This window comes from Rhamphochromis longiceps, linkage group LG1 (assembly GCF_057381845.1).
Source record: "Rhamphochromis longiceps isolate RC_006_pf linkage group LG1, R_longiceps_female_GT1.1, whole genome shotgun sequence".
Taxonomy (NCBI): Eukaryota; Metazoa; Chordata; class Actinopteri; order Cichliformes; family Cichlidae; genus Rhamphochromis; species Rhamphochromis longiceps.
Window position 1 is genome coordinate 24747840 of NC_140557.1, and position 12864 is coordinate 24760703.

The window sequence follows — 12864 nt, forward strand, 5'->3', positions numbered from 1 at the left end:
GAGATGTTCATAGATGACAGCAACAGCTGGGTGGCGCCACTTCCATTTAAGGGACCTCGCCAGTGGCTGCCCAACAATCGCGACCAGGCCGTCAAACGCTTATCCTCTCTTCAGCGCACCCTTGAAAAAAGGCCTGAAATGAAGAAGCATTTCTTTGCTTTCATGCAGAACATATTTGATCGTGACCATGCTGAACTGGCTACTCCACTTGAGGTGGACAAGGAGTGCTGGTACTTACCTACGTTTGGGGTGTACCATCCTCAGAAGCCGGATCAGATCAGGGTTGTGTTTGACTCAAGTGCAAAGTGCCATGGCGTCTCTCTCAATGATGTTCTCCTCTCTGGACCTGACCTCAATAATAGCTTATTGGGAGTATTGTTGAGGTTCAGACGTGAAACTGTTGCAGTAACCGCTGACATTGAACAGATGTTTCACAGTTTCATTGTAAGAGAGGACCATCGAAACTATTTGCGCTTCCTCTGGCATGAAGACAACAATCCTGCCAATGACATCTGTGAGTATCAAATGAAGGTTCACGTGTTTGGCAACAGCCCCTCACCATCCGTAGCTATATACGGCCTTCGATGTGCAGCAGCTCATGGTGAAGAGGAATTCGGATCAGATGCACGACGCTTCATTGAGAGGGAGTTCTACGTTGACGATGCGCTTATGTCAAGGCCCACAGCCAGTGAATCTATTGATCTAATGAAGAGAGCACAGGAAATGCTTGCCACATCTAACCTTCGCCTGCATAAAATAGCATCAAACAGCTCTGAGGTTCTTGATGCGTTTTCTCCAGATGACCGTGCAAAGGGGCTTAAAGAGCTAAATCTGGAGACTGATGTGACACCTACACAGCGAAGTCTTGGTCTGATATGGGACCTAAAGAAAGACGCCTTTACCTTTCGAGTAGCAGAGACAGTGAAGCCCTTTACAAAGCGAGGTGTCTTAGCTACAATCAATGGTCTTTTTGATCCCTTAGGATTTGCTTCACCGGTTACAATCCAGGGAAAGATGCTGCTGAGAGAACTTTCAAGTGAGGCCCTAGACTGGGACACTCCACTGCCTAGAGAAAGGGAGGCCGAGTGGGATACATGGAAAGAATCTCTTGTCGATCTCAAGAATGTACATATTCCAAGGACCTACGCTTCTGCTACGATGTCAACAGCAATCAGAAAAGAGTAACACATCTTTTCAGATGCCTCCACTAAAGCCATTGCAGCAGTTGCTTTCCTAAAGACCACTGGCGAAAATCAGAACCATAAGGTGGGCTTCGTTCTAGGGAAAGCAAAATTGGCCCCACAATCTGCTCATACAATTCCAAGACTGGAATTGGGAGCTGCTGTTTTAGCTGCAGAGCTTGCTGAAGTCATCACAAGTGAACTGGACCTAAATCTTGAGGCAGTTGAATTCTACACAGACAGTCGTGTGGTTTTAGGTTATATAAGCAACCAGACGAAGAGGTTCTATGTATATGTTGGCAACAGGGTGCAGCGAATCAGGAGGATTTCAGAACCAAAACAATGGCACTATGTCCCTACGAGCTCTAACCCTGCTGACATAGGCACACGCTCGGTGCCTGCCGCCATGCTTGGTGACAGTGCCTGGCTTAAAGGACCTGCCTTCTTGTTACAAGCTAGTGTTACAAGAGAAGCTGAAACCTATGACCTTGTGGACCCCGAGTTGGATGATGAAATACGCAGCTTTGTCACTCACACGAGTAATGATGGGTCTCTGCTTGGATCGCAAAGGTTCAGACGTTTTTCCTCTTTGAAGAAACTCCTCAAGGCCCTTAGTTTGCTCATTCATATTGCAAAGGTCTTCAAGAGCAAAGATGAAGGTCCCTCTTGCAGTTCATGGCATCATTGCAAACAGTCTCGCACAGCAGAGGAACTGACAAAGGCTGAGATTGTCGTCATCAAAAGTGTGCAGAAGGAAATGTTTGAGGAGGAACTTGCCTGTATTGCTAATGGTAAAGACATACCAAAACACAGCTCTTTACAAAAACTCAGTCCCTACTGTGATGATCAAGGACTCTTGAGGATAGGTGGAAGGCTCAAACACGCCAACATCGACTACAAGGAGAAACATCCTCTCATTATTCCAGGTGGTAGCCATGTTGCCAAGTTGATAGTAGAACACCATCACCAGCGAGTAATGCATCAGGGACGGGTGTTCACAGAAGGTGCAGTCCGTACTGCTGGATATTGGATTACAGGAGCAAGGAGGCTAATCAAACAGATTATCCACAACTGTATCACCTGCAACAGACTTAGGAAGAAAGCAACTGAGCAAAGAATGGCAGATCTGCCTTCTGATCGTATCAGCACCGAACCTCCTTTCACCTTCGTGGGTTTGGATGTATTTGGCCCTTGGTCTGTGGTCACAAGGCGCACAAGAGGAGGCCAGGCAAATAGCAGAAGGTGGGCTGTTCTTTTTACATGTCTTAGCACACGTGCTGTGCACATTGAACTGATTGAGTCGATGGACGCATCAAGTTTCATCAATTCCCTGCGTCGATTCTTCATTTTGAGAGGGCCTGTTAAGCAGATTCGATCCGATTGTGGGACTAATTTCGTTGGTGCTTGCCGGGAGCTAGGTTTCACACTGACAGATCCCGACGTGTCAAGCATTAAAACATACCTGGGAGAAGAGGGATGCACCTGGATCTTTAATCCACCTCACTCTTCTCATATGGGAGGAAGCTGGGAACGTATGATAGGATTGTCCCGACGTATCCTGGATGCAATGCTTCTCCAAACCCCGCACTCTCACTTGACACATGAGGTGCTTTCTACTCTAATGGCAGAGGTAACAGCCATCATTAATGCTAGACCTTTGTCTCCTATCACAACAGATCCTGACACACCCTTCCTGTTGACACCTTCCATGCTTCTCACTCAGAAGGTGTGCACTCCTCTTCCCCCTCCGGGAAGTTTTATTGAGAAGGATCTCCATCGACAGCAGTGGAGGCAAGTTCAACACCTTGCAAACACATTTTGGACCAGATGGAGACGGGAGTACTTAGGGACACTGCAAAGCCGGAACAAGTGGCAACGTAACCATACAAACCTCAAGGTGGGAGATTTGGTGCTCATCAAAGACGCACAAGCGAGGCGGAATGAATGGCCAATGGGACTTGTCAACCAGATCTTCCCGGATAAGGATGGCAGGGTCAGGAAGATTGAAGTGAGGGTCTCGAGAAATGGAACTATTAATACTTACCTGAGACCTGTGTCAGAGACAGTGTTATTGATGTCCCCAAAGGACTGAGAAGTATGTGTGTCATGATGGTAAACATTGTATTCAGATATAATCTGTAAAATCTTGCAGTTTATGATGTTTCAGTTGGTTCATAATGGTATTTTACAATACCAGACGGGGAGTGTTATGACATGCATAGGTTCTTTCTCTTCAGCACCCTCTGCTGGTCATAGTGGAAATACTCACCAGCTTTTATTTTGGTGGGGTTTTTCTGTGTTCCTGTGGGTAGAGGAAACAGGAAGCTGGTCGCTTGTTAGCCTGCAGAATATGTTGTTGCTCTTTAAAACGTTTCTGCCTTGGAGAGTTATTGCTTGTGAGTATTAATGTACAACATGTTTACAAGTTTATTTGGTGCATTTCTATTACATAGATTTGTTTAGAAACCAGTTATTTCATGTGCTATGTTTATCTTTGAGGAAGCTAAACTCGCTAAGTTGTATTGTGATCAATACTGAGTCGCTGTTGATTACACATACTATATAACAGTATAGTTCATATCCTAGAAGTGTGTGTAAAGAGGAAAAGACATCTTGTGACATTTACTTTGTGTTTGTTTTTAGTTTTACGGGAAGAAAAGGATGTCAATCATTGAACTACTGACGAAGTAAAAAACCTTAAACTTACTTCCGCCTCCAATGTTCATTGAAACCGTTAGCTGTCTGTCAAGTTGGGCAAAGGGACGCACAATAAGGACAGAACAAAGGGTAATCCGTCAAGCTGGACAGCACTGTTACTGGACCACTGGAGCAGCATGTAACATATTATGTGTATCTGCAGTTATCTTGTTTTACTTCAAACAAACCAGCTCTGAGGAAGTTTTCAAGTAACACATCTGACTTGTTAAAATAATTCAAAATTAAGTGTAAAACTTCCAAAATTGATCAGTTATATGACATTCTGTAGTGAAAAATGTTGTTTCATAAAATGCAAAGGATGGCCAAATTGGAACATTTTGAAAATTTAAGTGGCTAATGGGATTTTGCAGAGGAACAAACACTCATATTTTGGTGCTTGTGTCCACATTTGATAATTATTTCAGTCATCTGCTGTCCTAATACTGCTCTCCGAGTCTTTTCCTTGATGGTGCTGGAAGTTGGACAGAGATTTTTTTCAGCAGCTTATTTAAGAATGAGTCTAATTTTACTTTATGCCAAACAGTAACAATGGCCTTGCTGATACATATGTACTTTTATGAGTCATTTCTTTCTATCCAGTAGAATGAAATCTATATGAGTCGCACCAGTTTTTTCTGTGCTATTTGTTCTTTGCTCGTGTGTGCTTGGGAGCCATCACCCAGGTGGGGGGATGCCACCAGGCTCAACAAACTGGTAGAAAAGGCTTGTTCTATTATAGAGCTGAGCTTAGACACCCTGGAGACAGAGGTGGGTAGACGAAGCCTTCAAGCTTCCACAACACAAGCTGACGCAGCTATAAAGTACATTTAGTCCCAAGCTCATCTGCTTGAGGTGTACCACGGACAACTTCCAGTTATCATTCGTGCCAGTCATAATGCACACCACTGCAGCAGCATCCCCAGCCTCAGCCAGAGAGGAAGATGCAGAATTCTAACTGTCTGCAATGTCTTTTTATACTGCTCTGGGGATTTTTTTTCCCAGCTCTTTCTTTCTCTTTTTCTGCCCCCTTTTCCATCCCTTGACAAAATAACAGAAAAACCTCACAATATAAGAGAAGCAAATAGTCGACCAATTATGGACTAACACAGTTGAATAAAGAATCACCTTCTCTTGCACAGTCTGGCTTCAGTATAACAGAATATCCTGCAGGCTTAGAGAAGCCAGATAATGACTTTATGCTTGCAAATGCTTCAGGTTTTGAATAGATTAACAAAATATGCACTGTGGTTGATAAAACTAATATCTGTTTGGGAAGAAAGTTTTCTCATTCAAGTCATGCAGGATGAGAATTTCATAATCAAATAACCTATCATTCAACGTCTCACTCTGAGACAAAGTTAAGAGATCTTTTATACCCTCCTGGACCTGATTAGATAATGTTAGATATGAGAATTTCCATACCTTATGTGTAAAAATCAATCATTCACTCAATCAATAAAAATTATCATTTTTTTTCCCTGGGCAGAATTCATCTTTAGTTCAGTTTGTGTTTAAAAACCCTTTCACAATCTCTTCTGAGCACATGTGTTTAACACTGTTCTCTCTGTCTGGTTGTGTGTCCTTGTTGTGGAGAAATGTGTAAGAACTTTATCCAGCTTGTACTCATGTATTAAAGCAGTTCAACCTCATTTCTAACTTTTATGTGCTACTCCACAATATACATAAAAGAATACATTATATTGTCTGTTTCTCTTCTAGTCCCATTTTCTGGAATAAAGACCTATGTGGATCCAGATACATATGAAGACCCCACTCAGGCTGTGGAGGAATTTGCCAAAGAGATAAACCCCTCTTACATATGCATCGAGAGGGTGATAGGCGCAGGTAAAACAACTAATACAAATCAGTAAGTCGTGATAATTCATCGGATGAAACGGATGAAATCGGACTTCAACCCGGGTGTTTTTTCCAAGAAAGTGATACATAGGCATTTGCAAAACTTGCCAGTAATGTTTGTCTGCTATATAAAAAGAAATGCTGAAGCATATTAGTATTGGACCTTAGAGATGCTAACACTGCAGGCTTTGAATAATGGAGTTTGATGGTTCATTAATTTGAACAGATTGTGTCGGCTTATAAACCCCTGAGTAATTATGAAGGTGCCCCCTTCTCAGGGGTTTCTGTAATATGAGCTCCATCTGGTGGAACCCATGTGCAGTTGCATGGTTTTAAATATGTCAGACAACTAACTGTGCAGTAGGCCTAGTGGTGATGAATTTCATATATCTCCTCCAGTGATTAGGCTGCATGTCTATCTGAGTCATGTTCATTTTTATTTCGTCTGTCGTTTTCACTTTAGAGTAAGGATTCAGGAACAATACCCAGCATTTAATCTGTTTTCTAGTTTTTACTTTGAATATGTTTTATTATGTAAGTGAAAGGAAATCTTCTGTGTTCTGTAGGTGAATTTGGAGAAGTCTGCAGTGGCCGTTTGCGTGTACCAGGCAGGATGGACATCTCTGTGGCAATAAAGACCCTTAAGGGTGGTTATATGGACCAACAGAGACGAGACTTTTTGCGTGAGGCCTCGATCATGGGGCAGTTTAACAACCCCAACATCATCAGGCTGGAGGGAGTGGTCACTAAGAGTAAGCTCTTTACACAGCTTGACTTCCATTTCTTGTTTTTTTTTTTTTTTGGGGGGGGGGGGGGGGGGGGGTTTGCATTTTTGCAGTTGGTCTCTTTTCTTTCCGTTGAGCTGTCAAATCAAGTCCTTCTCCTTTTCCTCAGGCAGACCAATAATGATTGTGGTGGAGTACATGGAAAATGGAGCACTGGACTCTTTCCTCCGGGTAAGGGGAATGCATGTTCACACTGGTATGGTGCATTCCTGAAGATTGTCTTCTTCACACGCTGTTTGTACCCTCTCTGTCTTAATACCACCTCAGGCACGTGATGGTCAGTTCACAGTGCTCCAGCTGGTTGGCATGCTGCGGGGCATCGCAGTTGGTATGACCTATCTTTCAGAAATGGGTTATGTTCACCGAGACCTAGCTGCTCGCAACATCTTGGTTGATGAAAGCTTGGTGTGTAAGGTCTCCGATTTTGGCATGTCCAGAGTTCTTGAAGATGACACCGAAGCAGCCTACACAGCTACAGTGAGTGCAGCTCCTGGAAGATTTTACAGCATCAATAATGATACTGAAGTCTGAATATCGCCCTAACAAGAGGATCCTGTGTTTCTATTTTGCGTTAGGGAGGAAAGATACCAATACGCTGGACAGCACCAGAGGCAATTGCTTATGGAAAGTTTTCCTCAGCTAGTGATGTATGGAGCTATGGCATTGTCATGTGGGAAGTGATGTCATATGGAGAGAGGCCCTACTGGGAGATGTCCAATCAAGACGTAAGTTGCTTTTCGCTCTAAACTCCTCAGTATAGTCAACACTTCATTCAATTTCTTGCAATTCTGTCTCTTGTATGAGGAGTGTAACTCTTTAAACAAATGAATGAATCATTGTTTTATTTGAGATTCAACAGTATGTTTACTGACATTCATCTCAGGTCATTTTATCTATTGAAGAAGGCTATCGTCTACCAGCACCAATGGGCTGTCCTGTGACGCTGCATCAGCTCATGCTACACTGCTGGCAAAAGGAATACAGCCAGCGCCCACACTTCAGTGATGTGCTGTCGTTCCTCGACAAACTCATAATTAATCCCAGTGGGCTGCTGAATCTAGCCAATGATGTTCAGAGGTAAGTATCGGATAACGCAGAGACTGTTTCCATTGTTTATATACAGTATATACAGACACTAAGATAGTGTAGAATCTGGAAAATATGGAGCTGTTCTGCACTGAAAATAAGGCAAATTCATTTTTCCTGGTCTTGAGTACAGTTACGACTATAGCATGTTGCTTTACATAAAAAACATCGAAAAAAATACATGCAATCATGATGGCATATATGACTATGCATGCATTTAAAAAAACATACACAAAAGTATGAGGACACATATAACCACGGTTAAAAGCATTTCAGCATAAACATTCAGGATGCAGAATGGGTGCATTTAACTACACAGAAAGGAATGTCTAAGAATTATAGCTACATAATTACACTACTAAAATTATGAGGTTTGACATGTATTGCATATTACTGTAGCGTCCCAGTGCATCACATCATAAACCAATAAAAATGTTGAACCTGAAGGAAACTATCAGAAAAGAATAGGTAGGTAAAGGTATAATTTTGATTGACTGGTAATTCTTATGCATCTAAACTGTTTATTCAAAGAATATTTCCTGTGTTTTTCTCTTTGCCATATCAGTTTCGCTGACTCCCCAGACGACATGCCAGATTACCCTCTTTTCATCTCTATCGGCGACTGGCTCGACTCCATCAAAATGAGCCAGTATAAGAACAACTTTCTTGCAGCAGGATACACGACGCTGGATTCTATTTCAATCATGAGCATAGAGTGAGCAGAGCCAAATTATACAGAGAGCAGTTACACTATCAAAACGTACACTAAAAGGAAACTAAGTTGCATAAAACAAGCAGGAAATATTGACACTGTAAAAAACACGATTCAACTATTGAGTTTTGTCCAGTGCTGTGCAGCTGTTTTTTAAATATCCTATTTTTTATGCTGTGTGTGCCTGCTGGTTTAACCACAGCACGGTCAAGAAACTTGAACTGCAATACTGTGCTAAAAGTCTTAAATTTGCTAGGAAAACAGGAAATCGGTATAGGGAATTATTGGAATATGTAGTATGTAAAGTTTTAAAAAAAAAACTTGGAAGTCATATTGGTATGACTACCTTACCTATTCTTCAACACAACCTGAACTCTCTTAGGTAAGCTTACTTGTAAGTTCTTTAAGTAGTCTTCAGGAACAGTTCTCCAGGTTTTTTAAGGACTTTCAAAGCTCGTCTTTAGATGTTGGCTGCCTTTTGTTCTGTTTTCTATAAAGACGATCCCACACTGCTTCAATAATGTTAAAGTCTGGTCTCTGGGGAGGCCAATCCATCCATTATGTGTTTTTCTTTCCAGGAATGCTTTTACTTCATTGGCAGTGTGATTGGAATCATTGCCATGCGGAAAATGAAACTGTTGTCAATCGGATATTTTCTGGATGGCATTTTCTGTTTTCATGATTTCATTTGAAAACATCCCCAACACCACTGACTGAAATGCACCCAGAAACCATGACACAGGTTCCACCGTGTTTTACACAGGGTTGTACACACTTACTGTTGTGCCTCTCTGACCTCCTTCATAGATACTGATGCTGGTTTGACCAAAAACTTCAAATGTGGATTCATCACTCAATCAGACCTACTGACACTGATACCTCAGGCTTTTCTCCTCCTTTCCCTTTGTTAAGAATGCTTCTTGACAGGCATCCTCATTTGAGACCACTTCTTTGCTTGTCTTTGCTGAATTTCTTTTTGCTGATTCTTAAGAAATTTACTTTCAGATAGTGTTCATCTACTGTGTAGAGGGTTTTTTTTTAAGCCCTTTACTTCTTCTTTTGTACTCCACTTATCCAATTTCCTCTAATTTGTTAAGAACACACTGCATATTATGCAAAGATATGCCAGGTTTTCAGCTAATAGCACTTTGGGAATCATCTTTTTGGTACAAAAAAAGCTCATGTTTGACAAACTGTGTTGTCATTGACAATTTTTAGACTGAACTAAAGAAACTGTAACAAATTATTTGTTTTTGCGACATACAGGTAGTAACACAACACTAATTCAGGTGCTTTTTTATGTTTGTACAATTTGTCAGTGTAAACCACCTTAAAAAATAAAGGACTTCACTGAAAATGAGTGATAAAGCAGCCAGTCCAAAGACGAGCTTTGGAGAACTATTGCTCAAGACCACTTTAAAAATTACAATGACGTTTGCCTCCTTGGATGTAAATTATTAAGAAATGTTGGCTCAAGACTTTTACACAGTACTGTAAGCCAAGTTTTATTCACATATGCTGACTGTGTAACATAAACTACAACACTGCCACTATTGTGCTTTCACGTTAAATGTGGTCATTGTTAACACCGTCAACTTTTTGCTTGTTACAGTTTTGTGTTTTCCTTGTTGTAGAAAGTAGGTTTGCTGTTCTTATCTCTTCTCTCCTCTTTCTTCAGTGACATCAGACGTATTGGAGTCTGTTTGATTGGCCATCAGAGGAGAATCATAAGCAGCATACAGTCCCTTCGCCTGCAGCTTCACCACATTCAGCAGAGTGGCTTTCAAGTGTGAGCCCATTGCACAGAGTCAGACTGTGTGTACAAACTGAGCTGGAAACAAGTTCCTTGGCATCGTCATTCAACTAATTGCACAAAACACCAGACTCTTAGGTGTAGCAGGTACCACATGCTGCTCGTATGAGAGCGGTCTGCTGCTAGACCACATGTGGTCTAGTTAGCACACACATCATCATCTGGATCATTATCAATACAGCCTCCACAACAACCAACCTCTGGCGTTGGCCAAATGCGGTCTCTTTATTATCTCAGCAAATACTAGCATTCACTTGAATTTAGGACTTCTTTTCTCTAGTGTCTATTCAAGTGTTCACCAATACCTCTTCTCTTTCCAAGTGACAATCCAATGGTTTGTATTGACTTTGAATGGTCTAAAGTTTCTTACCTCATGACCAGAGAAGATGAGGACAGGAGAAATCATTTGGTGATGTGTGGTACAGTGTGTGACTTTAATAACTACCTTTCCAGCTGGTTTATGAAACACTTCACTTAAAAGAATAAAGATTGACCGGATGGTAAAATACAATCATGTTTTTTGAACTGAAGACCGCTGAATGTCAAAAGATTTTATAGAAATGTATGTTCTCTCTTCATGATGATGCAGTATGTCTTGTACAAAAAGTCTTGTGAAAATTGTATGTTTTATCCAGTATGTTGGTTCCTGAATAAACAACCCTATTTTAATACTTAGTTTTCTCTCAGACTTTAACCACCCCTGGCCTCAATCTCTACATACGCCACACATTTCATTAGGTACACTTTGCCAGTACAGGATTACACCTTAAGTCAACAAGGTGTTGGAAACATTTTGATATATGGAATAGAAGTTTTCTGAATAGCTGATGCAAAACAGGATGCTATTTACATCAATTTGGACTCTATCATGTTGCAACAGAAATCAAGACTAATCAATCCAGTTAACATCTATAAAAACTTTCTGCTTTTGGTGAACTGTAGTCTCAGTGGTGCTTTTCTGAACTGTAGCCTCCGTTTTCTGCTCTCAGCTGACAGGAGTAACAAAAGGTATGGTCTTGTGCTGCTGTAGCCCATCTGCTTCAAAGTTTTGATGTTTTGTGTGTTCAGAAATGCTCATCTACATACCTTGGTTGCAATGAGTGGTTATCTGAGTTACTATTGCCTTCCCAGCTGGTCAAAACAGTGTGCCCATTCTCTTCTGGCATCAGGAAGGCATTTCAGCCCGAAGAACTGGCTGGATCACTGGGTGTTTTCCGTATTATTGACGGTTCTTTGTAAACTCTAGAGATGACTGGGCAGGAAAATCAACAGTTTCTGAAATACACAGGCCAGCATGTCTGGCACCAAAAACCATGCCAAATTATGCTTCACTTAAATCATCTTTTTTCCTGATGCTCAGTGTGAACCTCAGCAGGTCTTATTCACCTGTACTGAGTTCCTGCTCTGTGACTAGCTGAGAAGATATTTGCCTTAACAAGCAGGTGAACAGGTATACCTAATGAAGTGGCAAGGGAGCCAATTTCAGACACTCGCGCACACACACACACACACACACACACACACACACACACACACACACACACACACACACACACACACACACACACACACAGATGTCCATAGATGCCATCTCTCACTCAAAAACAAGTTATCTTAATTGTCACTCAGAAGACTGACACATTTTCTGTGTCACTGTCAGGTGAGTTTGTCACATGGGTGCTTATCAAAGGTGCTAGGTGAAAGCCATGTCTGGCCAAAGTAGGTGTTCAGTATGTAGACAGTTTTAGATTCTGTGAGAAATGTTGTTTTTTTATGGCTTACAGTCATTATTTTATATCAGAACTGTCTATAGGGATTTGCACTTAACAGTGAAAATATGTAGTTACACAATATTTTGGACAGTGAAGGTTAACATAAAAGTAGTTTGGTTCTCAGTATGTTAGTAATGTCTTGCTTATAAGACATCAGTAGATTAATTAAGACAAACAACAGACTATTGCTTCACTTTTAAAAATGTTTCTTGTTTATGATAATTTCAGATTAATTGTTTCATGGTTGTATTTACTTTGATTGTGTTTTTGGTGTGTTTCGTTCCCTTATTCTAGATAATAGAATAACTTGTTTTGGAAAGTGGATACTGTCAGTAAAGATCAGTATGAACATGAGCAGGGGTGTCAAACACCTTTTTAATCGGGGTCACATACAGCCCACTTTGATCTTTAAGTGGGCTGGCCCAATGAAACTCCCCTTTCTGTCCATGTAAAGACAGTCAACTAAACATTTAAACCCTGAAATATTTAAACAGAAGCAAAAGAAGTACATTTCCAGCAGTATTAGTTTTCTTTACATGATAAATGTGTAAAAATACAGAAAAAGCTCATTCCCCAGACGGTTCTGTATTTACAATAGCCATAATGTATAATATATTTAAAAATCAAGGTATTTTTAATCATTTGATATTTATTTATTTTTTTGTCTTTTTGGAATTTTATCGATTACTTCACTACTTTAGTGTAGTGTGAATGGCAGTGGGGGAGGTCCATATCAATAGAGAAAGCTGTAAAACATATATACAGTAAAATACAGTTCAAAAATCTTCACATTTTCCAAAGCCTTCCAGTGGGCCTGATTTCAGTCTTTGCCGGGGTGAATCTGCCTTCTAGGCCTTATGTTTGACACACCTTGCGTGCCTAAAACCTGGCTGCTAAAGGTATCAGATTGGAAGTAAGTTTTGTTCTGCCCTGTAGGGGTCAGACTAGAGTCAATTCGGTG

General features: G+C 41.0%; 1 protein-coding gene across 1 annotated transcript in view; it reads left to right on the forward strand.

The window, feature by feature from the left end:
• Window positions 1-10181, forward strand: part of LOC146678781 (ephrin type-A receptor 6-like) — a 52641-nt gene extending 42460 nt beyond the window's left edge. The window contains exons 12-19 of the mRNA XM_085413388.1: window positions 5598-5723; window positions 6302-6487; window positions 6630-6691; window positions 6788-6997; window positions 7096-7245; window positions 7404-7597; window positions 8172-8321; window positions 9997-10181. Coding sequence (XP_085269514.1) covers window positions 5598-5723; window positions 6302-6487; window positions 6630-6691; window positions 6788-6997; window positions 7096-7245; window positions 7404-7597; window positions 8172-8321; window positions 9997-10111 — 1193 coding nt within the window. The 3' untranslated portion in view covers window positions 10112-10181. The remainder of the gene's footprint in view (window positions 1-5597; window positions 5724-6301; window positions 6488-6629; window positions 6692-6787; window positions 6998-7095; window positions 7246-7403; window positions 7598-8171; window positions 8322-9996) is intronic.
• Window positions 10182-12864: the final 2683 nt, after the last annotated feature.